Source organism: Scyliorhinus torazame, chromosome 12 (assembly GCF_047496885.1).
Source record: "Scyliorhinus torazame isolate Kashiwa2021f chromosome 12, sScyTor2.1, whole genome shotgun sequence".
NCBI lineage: Eukaryota > Metazoa > Chordata > Chondrichthyes > Carcharhiniformes > Scyliorhinidae > Scyliorhinus > Scyliorhinus torazame.
In genome coordinates this window covers 23,695,156-23,721,749 of record NC_092718.1, presented here as the reverse complement: position 1 = coordinate 23,721,749, position 26,594 = coordinate 23,695,156, and the positions used below count along the sequence as shown (strand labels likewise).

General features: G+C 45.4%; 1 protein-coding gene across 4 annotated transcripts in view; it reads right to left on the bottom strand.

The window, feature by feature from the left end:
- The window catches only part of LOC140387435 (monoacylglycerol lipase ABHD2-like), a 187,346-nt gene that overhangs the window by 110,301 nt on the left and 50,451 nt on the right, over positions 1 to 26,594 (bottom strand). For all 4 annotated transcript variants that reach the window (XM_072470538.1, XM_072470535.1, XM_072470536.1 and 1 more), the window contains exon 6: positions 9,499 to 9,682. In XM_072470538.1, coding sequence (XP_072326639.1) covers positions 9,499 to 9,682 — 184 coding nt within the window. The remainder of the gene's footprint in view (positions 1 to 9,498; positions 9,683 to 26,594) is intronic.

Here is a 26,594-nt window from a genome sequence, read left to right as displayed (position 1 = left end):
GTTTTTGTTTCTGTTCCAGTGCCTCCCCATTCTTATCCCGAAGGCCTTCTTTAGGCGGGTCAACAGGAGCATAATGGGGCTTGTGTGCGCCCGAGAAGGGTGTTTCTGGAGCAGAGTAGGGATTGGGGGGGCTGGCACTGCCCAACCTCTGTGGGTACTACTGGGCCGCCAATGTGGCGATGGTGCGCAAGTGGGTGATGGAAGGGGAGGGGGCTGCATGGAAGAGGCTGGAGATGGTGTCTTGTGAGGATACGAGTCTGGAGGCACTGGCAACGGCGCCGCTGCCACTCCCTCCAATGAGGTATACCACGAGCCCGGTGGTGGCGGCTACCCTCAAAATCTCGGCAACTTACCAGGTGATGCAGGAGGAGGCCTCGGTGGTGGAGTTGAAAGGTAAGTGGGAGGAGGAGTTGGGGGAGGAGATCGAGGAGGGGACGTGGGCAGATGCCCTTGGGAGGGTGAACTTTTCCTCTTCGTGCTCGAGGCTCAGCTTCATACAGTTCAAAGTGCTGCACAGGGCACACATGACCGGGACAAGGATGAGCCGTTTTTTGGGAGGTGAAGACAGGTGTGTTAGGTGCTCAGGGAGCCCAGCAAACCACACCCATATGTCCTGGGCATGCCCAGCGCTGGAGGAATTTTGGAAGGGCGTAGCAAGGACGGTGTCGAGGGCCGGTATTCTGTCATTTGAGTCCCTGGTAGCCTGGCGAAGGATTCTTCTTCGGTGGAAGGATGAGAGGCCCCCAAGCGTGGAATCCTGGATCAACGATATGGCGGGGTTCAATAAATTGGAGAGGGTGAAATTTGCCTTAAGGGGGTCAGGTCCAAGGGTTTTTCAGGCGGTGGCAACCATTCTTGGACTTCCTAGCAGAACGGTAGACAATGGTCAGCAACAGCAACCATGTCACTATGGGGGGGGGGGGGGGCGGGGGGCTCTATTCTATTTTTGTTTGTTTACACTGGGGGATCGGAGGGGGTGTATATATTTGCTGTGTGTTAATTCGGGGTGTTAATTTATTATTTAAGTACAGGGGGGAGGGGGGCACGGGGGTTGTTTTAATTTTGTTCTGTATCTAATTCTATTAGGTTCCTTTTTCATTTTGTTGATGATATTTTGTGAAAACCTCAATAAAAATTATTTTAAAAATTAAAATTTAAAATTTTTTTAAAGTACTAGCCAGTAAGTTTACATTCTATTGAACGGCTTTCATATTTAATTGCTGAAGAGCTGCAAGCAGGAATCTTTCCCTGGGAGTTTATAAAGCTTTACAGTCAATTATTAGAAATTAGAGGAACAAACAGTTTCTTTATAATGAAACAAGGGTAGACTCAGTAAAATGGAAATCCAATTAGCTTGTATAACTAAAGGAAAAGACTGAAACTAGTAATCAAATTGTCGGTGTAATTGGTATGAAAAGGATGCAGTACACTCATTCAATCACTAGAGGTCTTATTGTGCTTTTGACCAACATATAACGACATATGAATTGCAGAAAAATTTCCTTTTGGGATCGAGCAAAATTTTCCTCGGGAAAATGTGCAGAGGTTAAAAACTGGGAAGTATTCCAAACTGAAAATTCTCAGTATAAACCTCCATAAATATGATTAATAAAGTTACCTCCAGTTTTGTAACAGTTGACATTGAATTTGTCAGACTAATAAATTCAACAGAATAAGAGTCAGCACTTTGAGTAGAGGAGAAAAGAGAGGAAATCCCAAATGAAGAATTTTTATCTACTGAAGAGTTAAGGTGAGGCAACAATTTGTTCTTCAGGATCTTGTACATTCGCTGCTAAAGGCTACTCTATAACCAGTTTCTTAATGAATGCATTCAAGACTTTACAAACTCTCTGTTCCCATCCTGTAGGATACTGCTAAGCTGAGGGAAACAGTTTTCCTCAAAAACCAGAATCCATGCAGGAAATCTGATACAAAGTCTTACTCAATTATTTGGTGGCACAATGAAGTAGAGCACCCGCTTGATCCCTTGCTGCACACTAGCTTTCGAAAATAAAGTGTGACATTTTAAGTCACCTATTTTACTGCTTTAATTTGGATGTGATTGCCTTACTTTGTTTAGGATAAATAACTGCTGTGCAAAACATCATCAACCAAATTCAATTAAGCTTCTCATGATCAAATAATCAAATGTAACAATTCACAACACTCCAAAGAACAGCTGGGATGTAACTTAAATTAAATGCCACCTCAGCAGGGATTGAAGGTTAGCACTCAAACATAATTGTACTTGTTCTATATCACGTGCTTTCATTTAGTGGCCTACTTTGAGTGAAATAAACTCAGTTTAATTAATTTGTGTACCCCACCCCCTTTCCCACATGTTCAAGACATGGCTTGTTTCAGTTTTGCAGTCTGGCACTTATAAAACACTGAAGTAGTTAGTGTCAGCCCAGTAGCACTTACCTCCGTCAGAAAGGCAGTGGATCGTAACCTCAATCTTTTTTAAATTCATTCACAGGTTGTGGGCGTCTCTGGCTATGACAGCATTTATTGCCCTTTCCTAATTGCCCTCGCGAAGGTGGGGTGAGCCACCTTCTTGAACTGCTGCAGTCCATTTGGTGTAGGTAGACCCAGTGCTGGTAGAGAGGGAGTTCCAGAATTTTGATCCAGTGACAGTGAAGGAATGGCGTCCTAGTTCCAAGTCGGGATGGTGTGTGGTTTGTAAGGGAACTTGAAGGGGCGATATTCCCATGTATCTGCTCCTCTTGTTCTTCCAGGTGGTAGAGATCGCAGGTTTGGAAAATGTCATCAAAGGAGCCTTGGTGACTTACTGCAAGATGGTTGGAGGGGGCCGACTAATAACATTACATTCCATCTTTTCAAAACATTCCATACATATTGTCCACATGCGGTGGCAGGGATATCTGTACAACTAACAACAGGGGTAAGATAGAACCTCTATTGATTCAGATCTTGTACCTGAAGTAACAATGATGTGGAGATGCCGGCGTTGGACTGGGGTGAGCACAGTACGAAGTCTTACAACACCAGGTTAAAGTCCAACAGGTTTGTTTCGATGTCACTAGCTTTCGGAGCGCTGCTCCTTCCTCAGGTGAATGAAGAGGTATGTTCCAGAAACATATATCTAGACAAATTCAAAGATGCCAAACAATGCTTGGAATGTGACCATTAGCAGGTGATTAAATCTTTACAGATCCAGAGATGGGGTAACCCCAGGTTAAAGAGGTGTGAATTGTGTCAAGCCAGGACAGTTGGTAGGATTTCGCAGGCCAGATGGTGGGGGATGAATGTAATGCGACATGAATCCCAGGTCCCGGTTGTGTCATCGAAACAAACCTGTTGGACTTTAACCTGGTGTCGTAAGACTTTGTACTGAAGTAACAATGCTGCATACGTATTGCTACTTAGCAACAGTGTTGAGTAAAAAAAATGAGAATGGATTTATAATACCAATGCGGTTACAAATTAATAGTCCTTTAATCCATGGCTTATTTGAAGGATTACAAAGACTTGGGGCATGATCTAATGGGATACAAGGCCAGTAAATCTAGCGCGAGGCCTCAGCTGAGATTTAGAGCTCCTTACGTCTCACAAGATCTAACAAGAACACGAGTCTTCGCAATCCGAATCCCACCCACAATGGGCGAGATCCAGATTTGCATAATTAAGTGTGCAGCTCAGCTCATTTAAATATGTTCATGCTGGAGTTACCGACGGTCAGATCCAATAGGCTCGCCCGGACCCCAAGCAGGTGCCGTTTAGTACTGGTTTCCACAAATGTGGACCAGGCATACTGGCACTTTGGGTGGGAGCGAGTGCAGAAAAGAGATGCCCCTGGATGGTGGGGCTCTGGACACCTTGGCAAAGCCACCGAGATATCCCAGGCTGACCAGGGGTCAGGCCCAGGGGTGCCCTGAGTGGGGTATGGAGGGTGGGGTGTTTCAGGATCACCTAATTAGTACGTTGGGGATGGGGAGCCAGAGAACTTGGCGGCACCTGTACTGGTGAGCTGAGCTATTTAGTACAGGGGATGAGCCCAAGTGCAGCCTCGGCAGGGTATTCCTCGCCGAGTCCTCAAAATGAAGTAGAGTCCCGGGTGTTGTTCTCAGCGCTAAAACAGGACTCTTACATTTCTGTTAAATCATGCCCATGATATCCAACTGAAAGAAAACAGAGCATAAAGGCATGAGAGAGAGAGAGAGAGAGAGAGAGAGAGAGAGAGAGAGAGAGAGAGAGAGAGAGAGAGAGAGAGAGAGAGAGAGAGAGAGAGAGAGAGAGAGAGAGCGAGCGCATGCGAGAAACAGATAAAGGGAGAGGCACAACTTGAACTACAAGTTAAAGAACTGCAAATTTCAGAAATACACAGCAAACCTTAAATACCCTCAATTCTGCAGAACACTATTCTGAACGCAGCAGATTCTCAAGCTGCAATTTCCAAATGACTCCCACACCATTGCCCCAACTAATGGACTCGTCATTCCCAGATTGTTACAATCAGGAGGCTTATAAGATTAGATTTTGGGACTGTAAAATTTGGGGTAAATGTAAACTGTGATGTAATGTTCTGAGGCCTGACAGTAAGTCTTGCAGCTTTGATTGTTACAGATCAAAGGAGGTTCAGGTTTTGTTGAGAAGATGATAAAAGGTATTTATGCTTGGAGATAATGCAGCAGTCTCTGAGTTTAGCACAAATACACCCTTAGGTGTCCCAAAGTCTAAGAAAGGTGTTGTAGGTATCGGGTTGTAAACAGTTATGAAAATTATTCATTTACTTCTAGGAGAGTATGGGATCAGTTCGACCTGAATGGTCAATGTGTTTCATGTTGACATGAGGCAAAGGAAGCCATTTTGAGATCAGAATCAGGCTTCTCTATAAATTAATGAATATCACAGACAGCAACGTTGTGTGGTCAGCAGAGAGAAACAGTCACTTGGCTTTTCAAGCTACCACAACATGACGCGAAAGGGAGACTTTCTCTGGTTGAGGGATTGTATTATGCAGGATTCTCGGAGATTGGTTTTGCCGTGGCCAGGGGGAAGAATGATCACAACAGACTGTGCTGCTGGTAGAGGATTGAAGAAAAAAACGGAGTAAAGTGCCCGGAGATTATCATTTGAAGTTACCACTGGGCAAATTGGGATATAGGAATGCATTGTGAGCTGGGAGCAACGGGGAACGTTTGGCAAAAAGACCGATTCTGTGGAGAGTACAATAAATGCTAAGTATACAAGGGGAACATTGCTTCTTGTAGTTTAGTTGTCTACAAAATAAGTTTATTTTACAAAAGTCATTTGCTACAGTAAAGGTTTTAAACAGCGAAAGCTTGTTGGGTCATTCCTTTAACTAGTAACTGGACATTTGTATATTTTCCTAAAAGTTACCTGTCTCTTGTGGAGATTGTCAAAATGCTATATTAAAATTACCGCACCAATGACTACACACTACATTATGTGCCAGGACTTTGAACCGTAAAACTCCCTTACTGTCCTTGGCTTCCGCTATCAACTTGCTTAAAACCCAAAGTTTGCAAATATTAGGTCGCTTTCCGACTTTTTGAAATCTTTTTATTCTCATCTTCAATATCTTCATCAAATAAACAAATACAATAACAATCCCCCAAAAAACAGCATCCCGCTCACTATACAGACCAAAACATCAACCCGTACATTTGAGGTAAAAAAGAAAAATTAACAGTCAATCAGTAAACAGTGTAATCAAAGACAACAATAACCCCAACCCCCCTCCCCTGAATGTTAGATGGCAACTAATTCTCAAAAGTGCATAATAAACAGTCCCTGTGAATTGTAGAACCCCTCCTTCATCCCCCTCAGCTCAAATTTCACCTTCGCAAGGGTTAAAAATTCAAGTAGGTCCCCCCGCCAAGCCAAGGCACAGGGCAGAGAAACTGACCATGACCCCAACAGAACCCGCCTCTGGGCAATCAGCGCGGCGAAGACCAAAACATCCGCCTCCGCACCCTCCTGCAGCCCGGGCCGGTCCGATACCCAGAAAATGGCTTCCAGGTTCCCCCGAGACGACACTGAAAACCTCCCAATACTTCTCCAGCTTCGGACAGGTTGGTTTGCAGGGCTCCTCCCACAATGCTCACAGACATCCTCCACTCCATCAGCGTCAGCTCATCCTTGCCCTCGTGAGACGTGCCCTATACACGACCTTCAGCTGTATCAGCCCCAACCTCGCACATGAGGTTGAGGCGTTCGCCCTCTGGCGCACCTCACACTACAAACCGTCTTCCATAGCCTCCCCCAACTCTTCCTCCCATTTGGCTTTGATCCCCTCCATGGACATCCCATCCTCCCCCAAAAGCCTCCCATAGATTGCCGACACCACCCCCTTCTCCATTCCCCCTGCCATCAATACCTTTTTCAACAATGAGGGTATTGGCTCGATCGGAAAGTTCTGACCTCCTTCCTAGCAAAGTCTCGGAGCAGCAGATCCTAAACTCTTCCCCTTGCCTCAGTCCATATTTCTCTCACAACTCTACCAACCTCACAAAATAACCCCCAACAGGTGTTTTAATACCCTGATCCCTCTTTCCTCCCATCTCCGAAACCTCCCGTCCAGCCTCCCTGGCTCAAACCTATGATTCCCCCACAATCGACATCTCCCCTGACCCAACACCCAGCTTAAAATGCTGCCTGAACTGCCTCCAAATCTGGTGTTGTCACCACCACCGGACTGCCATCGGGAGTGGCGCTGTTACCAATGCCATCAACCCCGACCCCCTACACAGACCCAGCTCCATTATAACCCACTGGGACTAACCCCCCCCCCCCTCCAACCCAACTCACCTTTTTGACATTCGACTCCTAATAGTAAGATAATAAATTTGGCAGGTCCAACCCCCCACCCCGCTCCCCGCCTGCCACCCTCTCTGCAGGACCACCTTTCCCCCCCCATATAAATGAAGTGATCGACTTGTCCACTTCCTTAAAAAACGCCTTCGACAAAAAGACCGCAGGCACTGAAATAGAAACAGAAATCGCGGCAACACATTCATTTTAATCACCTGCTAGTGACAGAGGGAGGCTATCCCACCTTGCCAAACCCGCTTTCATCCTCGTCACCAAGCTAGTAAAATTGTACCTACGGAGTCCCCCCCCCACAGTCCCACGCCACCTCCACTCCCAAATACCTGAAGTGGGTTGCCGTCCTGTGAAATGGCAGGTCACCTTCTGACTCACCCAAACTTCTCCATTCACTCTAGCCTAGGTGAAAAAATAGTCTTCAGCTTTCTACAAAGACGTCTCAATAAAATGCATCGTGCAATATGTTCGTATTGAAATATAAAGCCAAATGATAAATGCATGTTCCATTTCTGTCCTAGGTTAATGCATAACTTCTGTATTCTTATCCGAGGTTCTACCACATTATCTAATCTGTAGTATAAAGTCTTTAATTTACTCTTCAAGTGCACAAGATCCACTAAATACACTGTCCTTAACTACAATGCTTTGATGTACCAGAACCTTTGATACACCATGCTTTGCTTAGTCGGGATTACAGGCTGTGAATTTATTTACAGGTCAACGTAATGTAAAAACTGGATCCAACACAGCATAAAACGTACAAGTAGGATTCAACTAGTAGAATTTTAAAATAAGTGTCCAAAACGTCATTGTAATTTGTTCTCAAGAATGAATTGATACATTTCTGGAACGATTGTGCATAAAGTATCAAGGCACAAGTCAGGAGTGTGACAGAATACTCTCAACTTGCCTGGATGAGTACAGCTCCAAAAAGACTCAAGAAGTTCAACAATATCCAGGACAAGTAGCCCATTTGAGCGGCATGCAGTTCATCACCTTCAACATTCACTCCCTCCTCCACCACCAACAGACAATCACAACAGTGTATACCATCTACAAGATGCACTGCAGTAACTCACTAAAGCTCCTTCAGCAGCACCTTTCATACTTGCGACCTCAACCACCTAGCAGGACAAGGGCAGCACCAAGAAAACACCATCACCTGCAAGTTCCCTTCAAATCCACACACCATCCCGACTTGGAATAACATCGCCATTTATTCACTGTCACCATGTCAAACTGCTGGAACTCCCTTCCCAACAGCATTGTGGGTGTACCTACACTACATGGACTGCAGCAGTTCAAGAAGGTGGCTCAACACCACCTTCAAGGGCAATTAGGGATGGACAACAAATGTTAACCCAGCCAGCAAGACCAAAGGGGCTGTTTAGCACAGGACTAAATCGCTGGCTTTGAAAGCAGACCAAGGCAGGCCAGCAGCACGGTTCAATTCCTGTAACAGCCTCCCCGAACAGGCGCCGGAATGTGGCGACTAGGGGCTTTTCACAGTAACTTCATTGAAGCCTACTTGTGACAATAAGCGATTTTCATTTTTTTCAACAATATCCCTTGAAAGAATAAAAAATTACAAATTTAAGCCAGCAATTATTCACATTTAACAATTTATATGAAATTCGGATTCCATGAGAAACACATGCATCTAAACCTATTTCAGATTTTTTTCCTCTTCTCCTCAAGGAAGCCAGCTGGGTTTTTTTCTACAAAGAACCTTTTTTTTTGGCATTAAACACAAGTGTCAACTTACTATTCAAAAGTGTGAGCCCTGACCTTTTCCTTGCCTGATTATACCTGGCCAGAGTCTGTCGAGTCATGTCACTGTGTTTTGTTTTCTTCCATTCCTATCTATTCAGTCATAAGTCAGAGAATCACCTGCACAAGTTATTTTCTCACTGCCTGTTTACTCTGGTGTCCCCCAAGGATCTATATATCTGTGGTTCCCTCCTGTTTTGCAAATACATTCCATCATCTAGCAGGTTAGTTTGCATTTACATGCTGATGACACCCAGCTCTACCTCACCTCATCTATTTAATCACGCCACTGTCCTTTACATTTCCAAAACGACTTGTCCGACATCCACTACAAAACAAGTAAAAGTTTTCTTAACTATTAAGACCAAAGCCATTGTCTTCAGTATCTACAACAATTTCTGACCCATAGCCACCGATTCCATCCCTCTCCTTGGCAACTGTGTGAGGTTGAACCACTGTTTATAATCTTGATCTCAAATTTGACCCCCAGAAGAGCTTCTAGCTGCACACTAGGATCATATATTGCCAACTAACACCCATCCCCCACCTCAACCCATCTCGTGCCAAAACCCTGAGCTTTGTCTTTATTAGACATCTAGTCTTGACATTTCTAATGCACTCCTGACCATTATTTTACATTTAAACCCATCATACAAAAATGTGCTGCCCATGCTCCAACACTTTATCCATCACCCTGTGTTATTGCTGTTCTCTAGTCATAGACCACTGAAGTCAATTGTCCAAATGCTGTCCTGGCTAACAATTGGGCACTGTACCAGAAAGCATCTGGTCTGTTTGGCTCAGTATCACACCACATTGTTCATTTAGCCTTGCTGAATCAATTTAGTATTTCAAGCTCATTATATTGCAAGCTGGAACGAATATAGGTGCATATTTCATTTTGAAACAACTCACCTGAGCGCACTGTAGCCTTGACATACACTGATACAACAAAGCACCATCTCCTGATTTGCTCGATTCTCTCCAAGGTATTTGCAAACGATGTTTCCACCCAGACTGAAACCCACAACAACCAGCTGGGTTTGAGGGAAGGTTTTCTTTATGTAATTTACCATGGCGCCAAACTCCCATGTACAACCTATTAAAAAAATAACTTTTTTTAAAAAATTATTTTTATTCAGATTTTTATCAAAACATAATTTTTGCATAACCATTAACAACATTTAACAAAACAAGGTGAACGTTATTATATAAAGAAAAAATAACAAGAATACGCAACATTTCCCCCCCCCCCCCCCCAGATTGCTGCTGACTAGAAAAAAAGAAAACGTTCAAAGCACCAGAATGACTGAAGACAAAACAGATTTTAAAACAATTTGTTTTAATACTTAAATCCAGATTAATTCTATTCCACCAGAGCTCTTGTACAGATTCTGCCATCTGCACCCTGGCAATCTGACCAAATGAAAAGCACAAGTAGTATTCTGAAACAGTTTAGAAACATACCCATTTAAGGAAATCCATTAATTGTCAGAAATATAACACTGCTCAAGTTGGGAATTCACTTAATGGGCTTGTGATTCTACTTACTTTAGGTGACCAAAAGTAAAACACGCAAGCAGCAGCTCGTGTTCGATCTAACACTGGAAGCTGCACATAGCATGCCCTAGTTGTGCAGACCCAGATCATAGCCACATCAATACTGAGCAACTATTTTCTCGCGTCAGTAATGGGTCAACATATTCTGGAGTTAAAAGTTTTATATTCCAGATTGACGGCTGTGCTGTCAAGAAGGGGCAGCTTAGACAAGGGTGCATTCTACAGACATTAATTGATCATAACAGATGATAATTAGCCTTGACCCAAGAGGCATCTTTCTCTCTTTGTGTTTGAGAGTGATAAATAGTTATCTATCTGAGAGGCACCATTCCGCATCAAGCATTGGGCAAGGCACGGAGGCAGGCCTCCCTGAAATACAATTAGTACAAGGATTGAACCAATGCCATTGGCACAATTCTGCACCACTCTAGTCATCTAGTCAACAGATACCTATATATTTGTAGTTAAAATGTAAATGTAAAACAGACAAAAATCTGACAACCTACTGCAGGCAAAGTTGTGCATATACTTTCTTTCAGTCATGAACAGCATACCTACTTCACAATATTGCCAGCAGTATGCTACTTTTAAAACACTTAAAAAGAAAAACATTTGAGTGATATACATGCAAAGGGAAAGATATTAATCAAGCACAAACCCTTTGTTGAAATACTTCAAAAAGTATTTGTTGATACTGTCTTTCCAATTTCAGAGTGGACAGACAGAACCGATTAACAGAATTTCCAAGAGTCTGCATGCAAGGCAGGAGGGCAGGCTTCTACTGACAGTGCCTGAACACATCATTGATAATAAACAGAAAGTGTTGCACAGAGTAAATTACTTCAAGAGTGCTGTGACCATTGTATGGATAAAAACAATAGTGGAGTAGCACCAGTCCTGTACAAAGTACTGGAGGTGCCAATTTGTTTCAGTGATATATGTTAAGAATATTTATGAACAATTTTATTCCCCTTATCCAAGAAATATATTCAGGCATTGGAGGCGGAGGCAGGCCGGAGAAAGTTCACCGTGTTGATCCTGGGTATGGAGGGATTTTAAGAGACATGGTTGAGTAGGTTGGAACTGTACCCACTAAGAGTTTAGAAGATGAGAGGTGATCTTATTGAGACAAGTAGGTGTAGCCATCTCAGATGGCCACCTGCAAAGGACATTGGGAATTATGGCCAACCCAGGACTCAGACAGACTGAGACCTTGTGTGTGTATTTGCAACCCAAATAGCTAGACGCGATCGGAATCACTGCTCGTTTGCATTCTAATGGCCTATTTCCCCAGAACAAAAGAACTGTGCTCAGGTAACCGATACAGATACAGACTAAGCGGCGCCACTCCCTGTACTCAGGGAGCCCAAACAACCACGGTCAATGACAGCCAAGGTCAATGACCGCTAAGGACACGTCCAGCCATCAAGGCACCCGCCCCTTTATTGGCCAAAATTGAAGGCAGTGATCGAAGCCTGTCGAATTACTGGGTCCAAGTTAAGGACCGCCCCAAAGAGCGCGAAATCCCAGAGGGATAAGAAGAGACACAGCCATGTGCTCGGTCTCTCTTGGATCCCGCCTACGCCAACCCAAGTGCAGCATAACGACCAGACAGACAAGTTCAAGACCAACGATCGCTACCAGACGGAGGAGCCCAGCAGAAACAGAGTCACTTCTTCCACCCAGCCACGCAAGGTCCAGACAAAGGCCTTGTCCATCTGTATAGAGCCAGTTGCCCTGAAGTTAAGTATAGGTTATTGTAATTGTTAGGTGTAGTTTAACTTGTAGTGTTTTGTGTTGCACGTCGAAGTAATCCTTGCGTGTAAATAAACCACCTTTGAACTTGAACTGACTAACTGGTTGTGTGGTCCTTTGATCGATATCCGGTAAAGCCTTGTGGTGGTATCATTTGATACCTGGCAACTCCAAAGAGCATCATTCTTAAAAAGAGCAATACAGGATTCTCAGGGGGCTTGGCATGGTAGATGCTCAGATGTTTCCCCTTGTGGGAGAGTCTAGCACCAGAGGGCATAACGCCAGAGTAAGGGGTCACCCATTTAAGACAGAGATAAAGAGGAATTTCATCTCCCAAGTTAATGAATCTGTAGAATTCTTTACCACAGAGGGCTGTGGAGACTGGGTCATTAGGTATGTTCAAGGCGGAGATAGATTTCTACGGAATCTAAGGGTATGAGGATACGGTGGGAAAGTGGAGTGAGGATCATCATTTCAGATCAATCATGATCTCATTGAATGGCAGATCAGACTCAATGGGTCGAATGGTCTACTTCCACTCCTCTATCTTGTGGCCTTGAAAAGGATACTGTAAAGTCTCCTCAAATACTGTCAAGGAACCTCAAAATAATTTTAGATGAAGACGGACATTTGGTTTATTTTGGTTCATCCATACAGAACAACCCCAAACTGATTTTCTTCATGAACATATTTATCCTCCACTTGAAAAGAAAGATGGGACGTAAGATTATCACAATTAAAGAATAGGATTACAGCCATGTGGGCGGCCCGGTACACAGTGGTTAGCATTGTTACTTCACAGTGCCTTGGTCCCAGGTTTGTTTCCCGGCTTGGGTCACTAATTGTGCGGAGTCTGCACGGGTTACCTCCGGGTGGTCCAGTTTCCTCCCAAAAGTCCAGAAAGACGTGCTTGTTCGGCAATTTGACATTCTGAAATCTCCCTCCATATACCCGAGCAGGCGCCGGAATGTGACGACTGGGGGATTTTCACAGTAACTTCATTACAGTGTTAATGTAAGCCTACTTGTGACAATGAAGATTATTATGACCTAGAGGCGACAGTACTGCCAATTAATGCATGCATGCATGAAGGCAATAATTTGATTAAGGACAACGTGTCTTGTGGCAATGCAAAAGCATTTTCCTCGAGTCATGAATTCTTCTTGTCTAGTTAATCTGGTCATTTGGACTTAAAACCCAGCCAAGGCACTCAGAGCAGGGCCTTTAATAAAGTGGGAATCAAATACCAATTCAGTTGTTAGATTTGAAAACTGGATAATTAAAGAAAGTGAAGAATAGAGTTCCAAAATTGAGAGTTCTGAAAAAAAGCAGATCTAGATGGTGCAACATGAGACTAGAGGGGTACAGGGAGAAGGAACAAGCACATAACACTCTCAGTGCAATGTCTTTAGCAAATGATCTATTACAAAAGCATTCAACTATCATTGAAGGAAGGAATTACCAAGAAAATGGTAATAGGGCAAGAATTACCAAGAAAATGATTACAGTTTTGTTCCCATCACCCACAGCAAGCAGTGGCAATTCTGAACTATGGCAGGAGAATAAAGATTGTTCCGCCGTTACCAACATAATGGAAACTGGAACTTTTGGGTGCACCAGGCAAGTAGGGATGGGGTCCACCAAACACTGGGGTAGAGGAATGGATTCAGAACTCATGTACTTTTGTGGCCAACCTATGATGTTGCACAATCTCACAAATGACCAGTCCTTGTCAAGGTAGCTATTCTTGAAAGATGTGCAGTGGACAGTCACTGTGACCAAAGAAATGAAATGAAAATCGCTTGTCACGAGTAGGCTTCAATGAAGTTACTGTGAAAAGCCCCTAGTCGCCACATTCCGGCGCCTGTTCGGGGAGGCTGGTACGGGAATCGAACCGTGCTGCTGGCCTGCCTTGGTCTGCTTTAAAAGCCAGCGATTTAGCCCAGTGAGCTAAACCAGCTATACAAAATATAATTTACTGCAAGAAAAATCTATGAGATGGCATGTGTTCTAAATTTGTAACAAAATCAAAGGGTTCTGATGGCAAACCATTAAGGCTTTGTAGTTGATATCAAAGTCTTAAAATGAACTGGAAGCTTTGCAACATAGAATTTAAAAACAGCTGGATGTGTGCTAAGTGCAATGTGCGCACAACTGCTCACCTTGATTAAAGAATGATAATTTTATTTGATCTCCTGCTCACCCATCAGCATTGGGCTAGATGGTTGTATAATTACACTGACATCTGTAATAGAAATCAGTGCATTTTTGTGGAATGGGAGTGGGGTGGCAAGGGAAGAGAGCAAAAATATTTGAAAATTGGCAGTTTTTCTGAGGGGTAGGCAGAAGATCCAAATTGGAAATGCATTTTAACTACAAACACCAGAGTCCTCTTGCCCAACTCTAATCAGAAGGTCCAATGATCACAACAGAACTACATCAATATAATTATTCACCTGTTCGAGATATTTGATTAGCATTTGGCAAGACAAATCTGGACAATACATGAACAAAGAACAAGAAACAAAGAAAGGTACAGCACAGGAACAGGCCCTTCGGCCCACCAAGCCTGCGCCGACCATGCTGCCCGTCTAAACTAAAATCTTCTATACTTTTGGGGTCCGTATCCCTCTATCCCCATCCTATTCATGTATCTGTCAAGATGCCCCTTAAACGTCACTATCGTCCCTGCTTCCACCACCTCCTCCGGTAACGGGTTTCAGGCACCCACTACCCTCGGTGTAAAAAACTTGCCTCGTACATCTCCTCTAAACCATGCCCCTCGCACCTTAAACCCATGTCCCCTAGTAATTGACCCCTCTACTCTGGGGAAAAAGTTTCTGACTATCCACTTTTGTCTATGCCCCTCATAATTTTGTAGACCTCTATCAGATCGCCCCTCAACCTCCGTCGTTCCAGTGAGAACAAACCAAGTTTATTCAACCTCCTCTCATAGCTAATGCCCTCCATACCAGGCAACATTCTGGTAAATCTCTTCTGCACCCTCTCTAAAGCCTCCACATCCTTCTGGTAGTGTGGCGACCAGAATTGAACACTATACTCCAAGTGTGGCCTAACTAAGATTCTGTACAGCTGCACCATGACTTGCCAATTCTTATACTCAATGCCCCGGCCAATGAAGGCAAGCATGCAGTATGCCTTCTTGACTACCTTCTCCACCAGTGTTGCCCCTTTCAGTGACCTACGTGTACACCTAGATCTCTCTGTCAATACTCTTGAGGGTTCTACCATTCACTGTATATTCCCTACCTGCATTAGACCTTCCAAAATCATTACCTCACATTTGTCCAGATTAAATTCCATCTGCCATCTCTCCGCCCAAGTCTCCAAACGATCCAAATCCTGCTGCATCCTCTGACAGTCCTCATCGCTATCCGCAATTCCACCAACCTTTGTGTCGTCCGCAAACTTACTAATCGGACCAGTAACATTTTCCTCCAAATCATTTATATAGACTATGAACAGCAAAGGTCCCAGCACGGAGCCCTGCGGAACACCACTAGTCACAGCCCTCCAATCAGAAAAGCACCCTTCCATTGCTACTCTCTGCCTTCTATGACCTAGTCAGTTCTGTATCCACCTTGTCAGCTCATCTCTGATACTGTGTGACTTCACCTTTTGTACTAGGCTGCCATGAGGGACCTTGTCAAAGGCCTTACTGAAGTCCATATAGACAACAGGCTATTGAAATGTTAATTTTTAAAAAGCAGGATAAAGGTGTAAATCACTTCCATGAAATAAAAGCTGATAGAACTTTGAAATGCAGAAATATCTGCAGCAAACAATGTAGAAATTAAATATGCTTCAGGCATAAGAGATAGAGCATTACTCTTCCCTTTAACTAATGAGCTCCACGTCCATGTTGATATTTTTAGGCCAGTTCTTTGCCAGCAGTTGTTATCCATTTGATTAAGAAATAATACACAGCCAACATTGATCTTTGTAATAATATAATTCAGACATTAAGTTGGCCCTGGCAGTAGTATTAAAAATGTACTGCAAGACTAAAAACAAATCAGCTGAACTTGAACAATTGATTCATGTTAAATAATTAAAATCAACATCAAAACAAAGTTCAAGCAGATGCGAAACCAAAGGGGCTTTTCAACTGAAGTAGCAGAAACACTGTAATCGGATAGTTCTAAGAATTGTAATTCCCAATTCTTTTTTTAAAATAAACATTAAAGGGTTTTTTTGGCATTGTAACAGCAATATAAACAATGTACATAAAAATATAAACATTGTGCAAATACCACCTCCCTCCCCCACAGGTCCCATCATTAATTAACCCCCTAATCTACGCTAACCTAACCCCCCCCCGCCCCTCCCTTCCCCTCCCTCCCTCCCCCCTCCCTCCCCCCGCCCCTCCCTTCCCCCCCCCCCGCCCCTCCCTTCCCCCCCCCTCCCTCCCTCCCCCCCGCCCCTCCCTTCCCCCCCCCTCCCTCCCTCCCCCCCTCCCCCCCCCTCCCCCCCCCTCCCTCCCCCCGCCCCTCCCTTCCCCCCCCCTCCCTCCCTCCCCCTCCCTCCCCCCCCTCCCCCTCCCTCCCCCCCCCCCTCCCTCCCTCCCCCCCCCTCCCTCCCCCCCCACCTCCCTCCCCCCCCCACCTTCCCTCCCCCCCCCCCCACCTCCCTCCCCCCCCCACCTTCCCTCCCCCCCCCCCCCTCCCTCCCCCCCCCCCTCCCTCCCCCCCCTCCCTCCCTCCCTCCCTCCCCCCCCCACCTTCCCTCCCCCCCCCCGGCCAATGCAAACATCTCCTCCAGCGGCCTCATACTCGGAAAGTTCCCCTCCATAAACAAGTCCCCCATCCTCTCAATCCCTGCTCACCATAATTCCCAATTCTTGCTGTATTTTGCACCCACATCGCTGTTCTCGTTGACTGCTAACATGGGCTGTGTCTGGCTGGCTGAAAACTGTTTCTTCTGCCAGGTGTTTTGCTCTCAACTTTCAAATGGCCAATGTTCCAGAGGAGGACAAAGAAAATACTTCAAAGTCACCATGAACCTCTCCTTAAATTGAGGCAACAATGAAGTTAAATGGGAAGGGTTTACTATCAATTGTTCAAAATATTGACAACTGCATCAAGCTTGCATTCACTTTTGTGTCCCAGCGCCTTAATGAGGCAGAGTCAACCGAAAAGGAAAGAAACGGATGAAAATCATGCACTTTGGATCCCACTACCTCGTGGAATGTCCTGTCACGCGTCAAGATTCGCAGGTTGAGAATTGGCCTATTCAATCACATGAAGGCCACTGCAGAAACTACAACCCAGTAGACATCATCCTCGAATCAACAGACAGCTGACAACGACAGTGTAAAACACACCCAACAGATAGGTAGGAAGAGCCTAGATTTTTACCCAGTGAAGAACAAATGGTGATATTTCCAAGTCAGGACTGTGTGAATTGGAAGGGAACTTGCAAGTGGTGATGTTCGCTTACACCTGCCATCTTTGTTTTGTGTATGTACGGTGCTGTTGCAGATTAAGCTTTCATGCATGGGGTTAAGTTTAAAAATGGGTCCTCAGTTTTCCCTTGGTTAAAAAAAATGATACAACATTGAAACAAGAATAAAAACCTTGGTAGCATATACATCTGGTCAGTTTGGACCCTGCTATGAGGGAGATTATTCCACTTCAGCAAGTCCTTTTAATCTTAGCGACAAGGCTCAAAAAGTTCAGTTTGTGGAGCAAGGCCCAGTTATGGGCTACACGGATCCCCAGATAGATATCGGAAATTAGAAGGCGAGAACCGAAATGGCAGCGAACCAAGCTGAGCCCCTCTGGCTGACGGGTTCACTGGAAAACACTCAACTGTTACTCACATTTAATTTATAACTGAAAATGTGCCAAATATTGTGAGCATCTCGCTTTCTACTGAGGAGGTCGAAATATATAAGAGTAGGTCATCTGTGTATAGCAAGACCCGGTGCTCCTCCCCCTCCGGTATTCCCCTCCAATGACCTCAACGTTATCGCCAGAGGGTCAATAGCCATCACAAAGAGCAATGGTGAAAGGGGGCTACCATTTCTAGTGATCCTGCCTAGCGGAAAGTATTCAGAGGTTATATTCGTGCAGATGATGGCCAGTTTTCCTTTGGTGCCCATGCACCTTATAGAGGCAATTCATATTTTTGTTTGTACCATCATCTATGTAGGACAAGTCTCAGATGAGATCACAATCCTAATTCCTTCCTAAAAAAAAAAAGTCTAAAGTCTAGTCCTTGTACTCAATTTCCAGACTTCTTACTTTTTGTGCTGGCAACCAAAAGTTGGCCTTCAAAAGACTGGAGATTATAGGATATTCAGAGTGGAGGCATTCTTCTGGGAATGAATAAAATGGGAGTAGCAGATTAGACAGCTGCAGTGAGTCTTAATTTCAACAGTCAGAATGCGAGGATAAAAAACATGCAGAACAAACAATAAGTTCAAGGAGTAACACCCATCAATGAAGTATAAACAGAAAACTGAGAAGACTTTGGAAGCACCTTTATTATTGTGGGAGGAAGGGCAAAGCAAAACAAAACCTTTGTTGGAGGATTCACGTCAGCTTCTATAGATGGTTTTGAAAGGCCATTGTCAACATCGGCATAACCCCCCACCCAATCTACCCATCAACAATATTAAAATATAAAGTTGGCGATCTCTGGAGATCCAACAGCATCATACACCTATATCCTAGTGCGAATTGTCATCAATTATCTCTGATCTCCAGTACCATGAATACTGCCAGTAATGACAAACAAGACATCGCTTCTTGGGCTTTTGGCTAAGATCAAGCATCAGATCAAGTCCAAGATGCGGTGCAATGCTTTTTCTGGTCAGCTTGGATCTTGTATATCTCTCTTGTGGAGACCATGAATTGGCTCCAATTTGAATTTGAATTGGTTTTTGGAGCAAGCAATGAGATGGATTAAGGGTTTTCTCTGTCCGCTCTGCGCATTGGGTTTGTAACTTTAAGAATGGTATAAAAAAATTTTTTTTTTTGCAAAATAACAAGACACAGCAATTACTGATCTCTATTTGAACGTCACTCACCTGGGACCACATGATTTAACATTAAAAAAAACTTATTTAAAATATTTTTTCACTCCATTTTACATGGAACAAATTTACAGCAGGGAAAAGCAACATTTCCATGAAACCCATGATGATTTAAATTAAATCTCAAATACCAGAACACATGCACCACGGTTGAGAGCAGCACTAGTTATAAATAATTATGGGATCCTCCAATTTGGCAATCTTGAAAAGGTGAATACAATCTTTAGGAACATGAAATACAGCCAGAGCTTTTGGCAACTTCTCTCTATCACAAAGCATTATTGACTCCTTGCTGAGGATGAAGAGTAGATAAATAAAAAAGACATTGAACCATAGAAATAGGCTTTAAGTTTGATACTATTGTCTTATCACCTTCCATGACACCATTTTTAATTGCTAACATATTCAACTCTTGCTGTTTTCCCACATCAGCTGTTAGAGGTGTAGCTTGCCCGTTGGTCAGTTGAATTCGTCCCAAATAATAATAATAATCTTTATTGGTGTCACTAGTAGGCTTACATTAACACTGCAATGAAGTTACTGTGAAAATCCCCAGTCGCCACATTTAAGGGACTAGACAGCAAAATAAACTACAAGGAAGTGAACACAAACCAAGGCTGAGACATACGGTTTGTTAGTTCCTTCTAGAAGAATGCACAATAATCACTCTGAAGATGGTGCTTAATTTAGATATTCAAAGGTGATCTCTGAATCTGAACAATCAAATTCATGCGAATGATATACACTTTCTTTTCCTCTGCTTTTGTCCTGATCATGCTCTTGCCGAGATATTCCTCTGGTACCTCCTCCAAGCATCACTCCAGGTACAGTATGAGTCTATACAAGTGAGCACAGTCAGATTATACCACCAATGGAGAGAACACAGTAATTCTCCATGGCAATTATAATCATAGAATCCCTACAGTGCAGAAGGAGATCCCAGTTGGGCCCTTCCAAGTCTGCATCGACATTCTGAAAGAGCATCCTACCCAGGCCCGCCGCCTTATCCCCGTAATTCAGTAACCCCACCTAAATGTTTTAGAAACTAAATGGTAATTTAGCATGGCCAATTCTCCTAACCTGCACATCTCTGGACAATAGGAGGAAACTGGAGCACCTGTAGGAAACCCACGCAGACATGGGGAGAAAGTGAAAACTCCACACAGTCACTCAAGGTCGGAATTGAACCTGGGACCCTGGCGCTGTGAGGCAGCAGTGCTAACCACTGTGCCACCGTCAAACTTTCAGGACATGCACTTTCCATCAGGATTTTCTCCCCTTCATACTATATTTCTCCAAAGATGTGCAGCTTAGATGGATTGGCCATGTTAAATTGCCCCTTGGTGTCCAAAGATGTGCAAGTTAGTAGGGTTATGGGGAAAGAACAGGGGAATGGGCCTAGGTACGGTGCTCTTTCAGAGGGTCAGTGCAGACTCAATGGGCCTCCTTCTGCACTGTAGGAATTCTATGGTACACTGATAAGAGGTCAATTTACCCAGCTCAGATCATCTCACCCAGGACAGAATAGGGATGGAGCCTTGGTACTTCTGATCTGGATATCCCAGTGATACACTGGAAATTACCAGATGAACCACTGGCAAAGCTATGGAAGATTCTGGTCAAATTTTAAAAATCATTGATTCTGAGCAAATCGCAAAACGGTCTCCACTTCATTTCACAATTCTGTCCCCAAAGCCTCCACCCAGTAATGCTACTGCATTATTGAGAAATAAGAAAGGAAGAAACAGTAGCAACATGAACTAGGACAGGGGGAAGAGGAATTTGGGAAGAGATAAAAAATGGAAGCAACCGTAGCAACATGAACTAGAGCAGGGCAAGGGAGGCGGGGCGTCACTCCATCAACTGGGAAAGGGAAAGCCTTATTTTTTTAAATCAGTTTCAGAATTGAAATAAACCAGAATTAGTGGCAAAAAGAGCACAGATCCACAGAACATTAACGTTTTCCACAAGAACGAAGATGTGCAGGCTAGGTGGGATTACGGGGTAGAGCGGGCGGAGTGGGCCTGGGTGGGATGCTCTTTTGGAGTGTCAGTGCAGACATGGGCCGAATGGCCTCCTTCGGAGCTGTGGGGATTCTATGATTCTAAATGGAAAATACCTGCAAATTGTAATCACAAACCTGGCACCGGAGGAGCTTTACTAGAAATTAAACAGAGCAACGGTATTTAATCAGAAGGCTTATCTGTGCTTTCATCGTGGACGGCAAACCTCATTTTTACAGTAGCCAGCACTATTGAAGTAAACATGTTAGCACTGTAATAAAGGTGGACTTTCTGGCAAATGCAACAGCCACAGAAAAGGTTAAATTATTTCAATTTATTTTATTGCACATTTATTTTTTGCATAGTAACGGAATGTTAACTGTATCATCAAAATCTAGTATGAAACACAAACAGGAATTAACATTAAATCTGTGGGGAAAATAGCGCCATGGCAATAGCACCTTCTGTCCAGTACACACCGTTCTCGCCCCATGAAAATCTGCCTCTGCCTCTGAGCTACAAACCTATCAGAAGGAAACAATGATGCAGCTATTTTAAACCTTCCTTCCTCGAGGTCGCTCCAATGTCATCACTGAAGGAAAGCAGCCATCAGTCTCCAAACAGTTTAGCGGGGCACACTTTGAAAAAGCCTCAGGATTATCCAGGCACCAAATCCTCAAAAACATGTGCTACTGGCAAAGTAGACATCATGCCAACTGGTTAGATTTTACCAAACACGCGACTGGATCATCTCTCAGTTTGAAGTTGTGACACCTGCCATTCTTCTAAGACTCGGGCTGTGACAACATCAGAATGACCAAGGCTGACTGTGCTCCTGAGGTAGCTTAGGTTGCTTTAATTTTTTTAAAAAAAATATATTTTATTGAAATTTTTTCCCCTGAGCAACATTTTTCCCGCTTACAAAACAAGCGAAACGATAACAGTAACAAAACAGAAATTTTTAAACTTTTTAACAATAGTAATAATAGTAGTAATAATATACAAGTAACAAAACCTCGTACTCCATTGCCCTATACTCAACTGCCTCCACCCCCCCCCCCCCCTCCCCCCCTGGGTTGCTGCTGCTGGTCATCCGTCTTCCCTCTAACGTTCCCCTAGGTAGTCGAGAAATGGCTGCCACCGCCTGGTGAACCCTTGAGCCGATCCTCTCAGGGCAAACTTTATCTGCTCCAGTTTAATAAACCCCGCCATATCGTTTACCCAGGCCTCCAGTCCGGGGGGTTTCGCCTCCTTCCACATGAGTAGGATCCTGCGCCGGGCTACGAGGGACGCAAAGGCCATGACATCGGCCTCTTTCGCCTCCTGCACTCCCGGCTCTTCCGCAACTCCAAATAGTAACCCCCAGCCTGGTTTGACCCGGGCCTTCACCACCTGCGAAATCACTCCAGTCACTCCCTTCCAATACCCTTCCAGTGCCGGGCACGCCCAAAACATATGTGCATGGTTTGCCGGGCTCCCGCCACACCTCCCACATTTGTCCTCCACTCCAAAGAACCTGCTCGATCTTGCCCCCGTTATGTGTGCTCTATGTAGCACCTTAAATTGAATCAGGCTAAGCCTGGCGCATGAGGAAGAGGAATTTACCCTGCTTAGGGCATCAGTCCACATACCCTCCTCTATCTCCTCCCCTAATTCTTCTTCCCACTTTCTTTTTAGTTTGCCCACCGACTCCTCCCCCTCTTCCCTCATCTCTCTATAAATCTCTGACACCTTGCCCTCTCCGACCCACACCCTTGAAAGCACCCTGTCCTGTATCCCCTGTGTCGGGAGCCGCGGAAATTCCCTCACCTGTTGTCTAGTAATCGCCCTCACCTGCATAGATCTCAAGAAATTCCCCTGGGGTAACTTATACTTTTCCTCCAGTGCTCCCAAGCTCGCAAAAGTCCCATCTATGAATAAATCTCCCACCTTCCTAATTCCCAACTGGTACCAGCTCTGAAATCCTCCATCCATTCTTCCTGGGGCGAACCTATGGTTGTTCCTGATAGGGGACCCCACCAGGGCTCCCCGCACCCCTCTCTGTCGCCTCCACTGTCCCCATATGTTCAGTGTTGCCGCCACCACCGGGTTCGCGGTGTACTTTTTCGGTGAGAACGGTAGCCGCGCCGTCACCAGCGCCTCTAGACTCGTCCCTTTACAGGACCTTCTCGCCAGCCTTTTCCACGCCGCTCCCTCACCCTCCATCATCCATCTACGTATCATTGTCACATTGGCGGCCCAATAATAATCTCCCAAGTTCGGTAGTGCTAGTCCTCCTCTGTCCCTACTGCGCTGCAGGAACCCCCTCCTTACTCTCGGAACTTTCCCTGCCCACACAAAGCTCGTAATGCTCCTATCTATTTTATTAAAAAAGGTCCTGGTGATTAAAATAGGGAGACATTGAAATACAAATAAGAACCTCGGGAGGACCATCATCTTAATTGCCTGCACCCTGCCCGCCAGCGATAAAGGCTGCATGTCCCACCTCTTGAAGTCCTCCTCCATTTGTTCTACCAGCCGTGTCAGATTAAGTCTGTGCAAGGTTCCCCAGCTCCTAGCGATCTGAATCCCCAAGTATCGGAAGTTTCTTTCCACTTTCCTTAGCGGTAAGCCTTCTATCTCTCTACTCTGGTCCCCTGGATGTATCACATATAATTCACTCTTCCCCATGTTTAACCTATACCCCGAAAATTCCCCGAACCTCCTCAAGATTCGCATAACCTCCATCATCCCCCCCGCTGGGTCAGACACGTATAGCAATAGGTCATCCGCGTATAACGAGACTCGGTGTTCTTCTCCCCCTCTAGTCACCCCTCTCCATTTCCTGGAGTCTCTCAGCGCCATGGCCAGAGGTTCAATTGCCAGCGCAAACAACAATGGAGACAGCGGGCATCCCTGTCTTGTTCCCCTATATAATCGGAAATACTCCGATCTATGTCGACCTGTAACTACGCTTGCCGTTGGTGCCCCATAAAGTAGTCTAACCCAGCGAATAAATCCGTTCCCAAACCCAAACCTCCTTAACACTTCCCACAAATACTCCCACTCCACCCTATCAAATGCCTTCTCAGCGTCCATTGCCGCCACTATCTCTGCCTCCCCCTCCACTGAGGGCATCATTATCACCCCTAATAGCCGTCGCACGTCAACATTCAATTGTCTCCCTTTTACGAACACTGTCTGGTCTTCGTGCACCACCCCTGGGACACAGTCCTCTATCCTCGATGCCAGCACCTTTGCTAGCAGTTTGGCGTCCACGTTCAATAGTGAAATAGGTCTATAGGACCCACACTGCATCGGATCTTTGTCCCTCTTCAAAATTAGCGATATCGTCGCCTCCGACATTGTCGGGGGTAGTGTCCCCCCTTCCCTGGCCTCATTGAACGTCCTCGCCAACAACGGGGCCAACAAGTCCACATATTTTCTGTAGAATTCCGCCGGGAACCCGTCTGGCCCCGGGGCCTTCCCTGCTTGCATGCTTCCCAGTCCCTTAATAACCTCGTCCACCTCAATCGGCGCCCCCAGGCCTGCCACCGCCTGCTCCTCCACTTTCGGGAACCTCAACTGATCCAGGAACTGCCGCATCCCCTCCTCTCCCTCTGGGGGCTGAGACCTATACAGTTCTTCATAAAAGGTCTTAAACACCTCATTTATCTTTCCTGCCCTTCGCACGGTGTCTCCCCTTTCATCCCTAATTCCTCCTATCTCCCTCGCTGCTGCCCTCTTTCGCAGTTGGTGCGCCAACAGGCGACTAGCCTTTTCCCCATTTTCATACCTCCTCCCCTGTGCCTTCCTCCACAGTACCTCCGCCTTTCTGGTGGTCAGAAGGTCAAACTCGGTCTGGAGTCGTCTCCTCTCCCTGTACAGCTCCTCCTCAGGGGTCTCTGCAAATTCCCTGTCCACCCTTAAAATCTCCCCCAGTAATCTATCCCTTTCCTTGGCCTCGGTTTTCCTTTTGTGGGCCCCAATAGAAATCAGCTCTCCTCTGACCACCGCTTTTAGTGCTTCCCAGACCACTCCCACAGGGACCTCGCCGTCGTCATTGACCTCCAGGTATCTCTCGATACACCCCCTCACTCTTGCACACACACTCCCTCATCCGCCATCAGTCCCACATCTAATCGCCAGAGTGTTCTCTGCTCCCTGTCCTCTCCTACTTCCAGGTCCACCCAACGTGGGGCATGATCCGAAACCGCTATGGCTGAGTATTCAGCTTCTTCCACCCTAGAGATCAACGACCTTCCTAGAACAAAAAAATCTATCCGGGAGTACACTTTATGGACGTGGGAGAAGGAGGAATACTCCCTAGCCCTGGGTCTAAGAAATCGCCATGGATCCACTCCCCCCATTTGGTCCATAAACCCCTTAAGTACCTTGGCAGCAGCCGGCCTTCTTCCAGTCCTTGAGCTGGATCTATCTAGCCCTGGGTCCAGCACCGTATTGAAGTCCCCTTCTAAAATCAAATTTCCTGCCTCCAGGTCCGGAATACGCCCCAGCATCCGTCTCATGAACCCCGCATCGTCCCAATTTGGGGCATACACATTAACCAACACGACCTCCATTAACCAACACGACCTCCATTCCCTCCAGCCTACCACTCACCATTACATATCTACCTCCACTATCTGCTACGATGTTCTTTGCTTCAAATGCTACCCGTTTCCCCACCAAAATGGCCACCCCTCTGTTCTTTGCGTCCAGTCCTGAGTGGAACACCTGTCCCACCCATCCTTTCCTTAGCCTAACTTGGTCCGCCACCTTTAGGTGCGTCTCTTGGAGCATAACCACGTCTGCCCTTAGTCCTTTCAAATGCGCGAGCGCTCAGGCCCTTTTTATCGGCCCATTCGGGCCTCTCACGTTCCACGTGATCAGTCTCACTGGGGGGCTACCTGCCCCCCTCCAGTGTCGACTAGCCATTACCTTCTCTAGGCCAGTCCCATATCCCGCCTCCGCGCTCCCGCTCGCTCCCCCAGCGTCGCATTCCGCCCCCGACCACCTTCTCTTTAGCCATTTCCTTTTGGATTTCCGCAGCAGCAACCCAGTTGTCGTCTCTCTTCCCCCCCCCCCCCGCTAGATCCCTATCTAGCTTGATTGCTCCCTCCATATCACTTCCGTAAGTCAGCTGACTTCAACTGACCCCGGCTACTCCTGCTTGTTCCTCGGCCCCCCCGGTGTGAGGGAACTCCCATCCGCCTTAGCCTGCTTTAATATGTTACGGCCATTATATAAATGCAAAACACTGCGGATGCGGGAATCTGAAAAAACTCCAAGAAGTCTGCCAGCATCTATCAAGAGGGAAACAGAGTTAATGATTCGAGTCATGGACCCTTTGTTGGAAGGAATGGATGGATGGAGGCTGGGCGGGAAATGTAGAAACTGCAACAAAAAGTAGCAACTTTAAGAACAACCAACATATGGCCTGGTGTGAGGGGTGAGAGAGGGGGAAGGGGGAGGTTGCACTGAGGCAATAGATATATGTATTGAATTTTAGAAAAAAGGGCATTTAGGGGTTTAAGATGGAGGCAACCCTCAGGGCTCAACATAACAGCAAATTACTGCGAGTGCTGCAAATTGGAAATAAAAACATAAAATACTGGACAATCTCAGGAGGTCTGACAGCATCTATGGAGAGA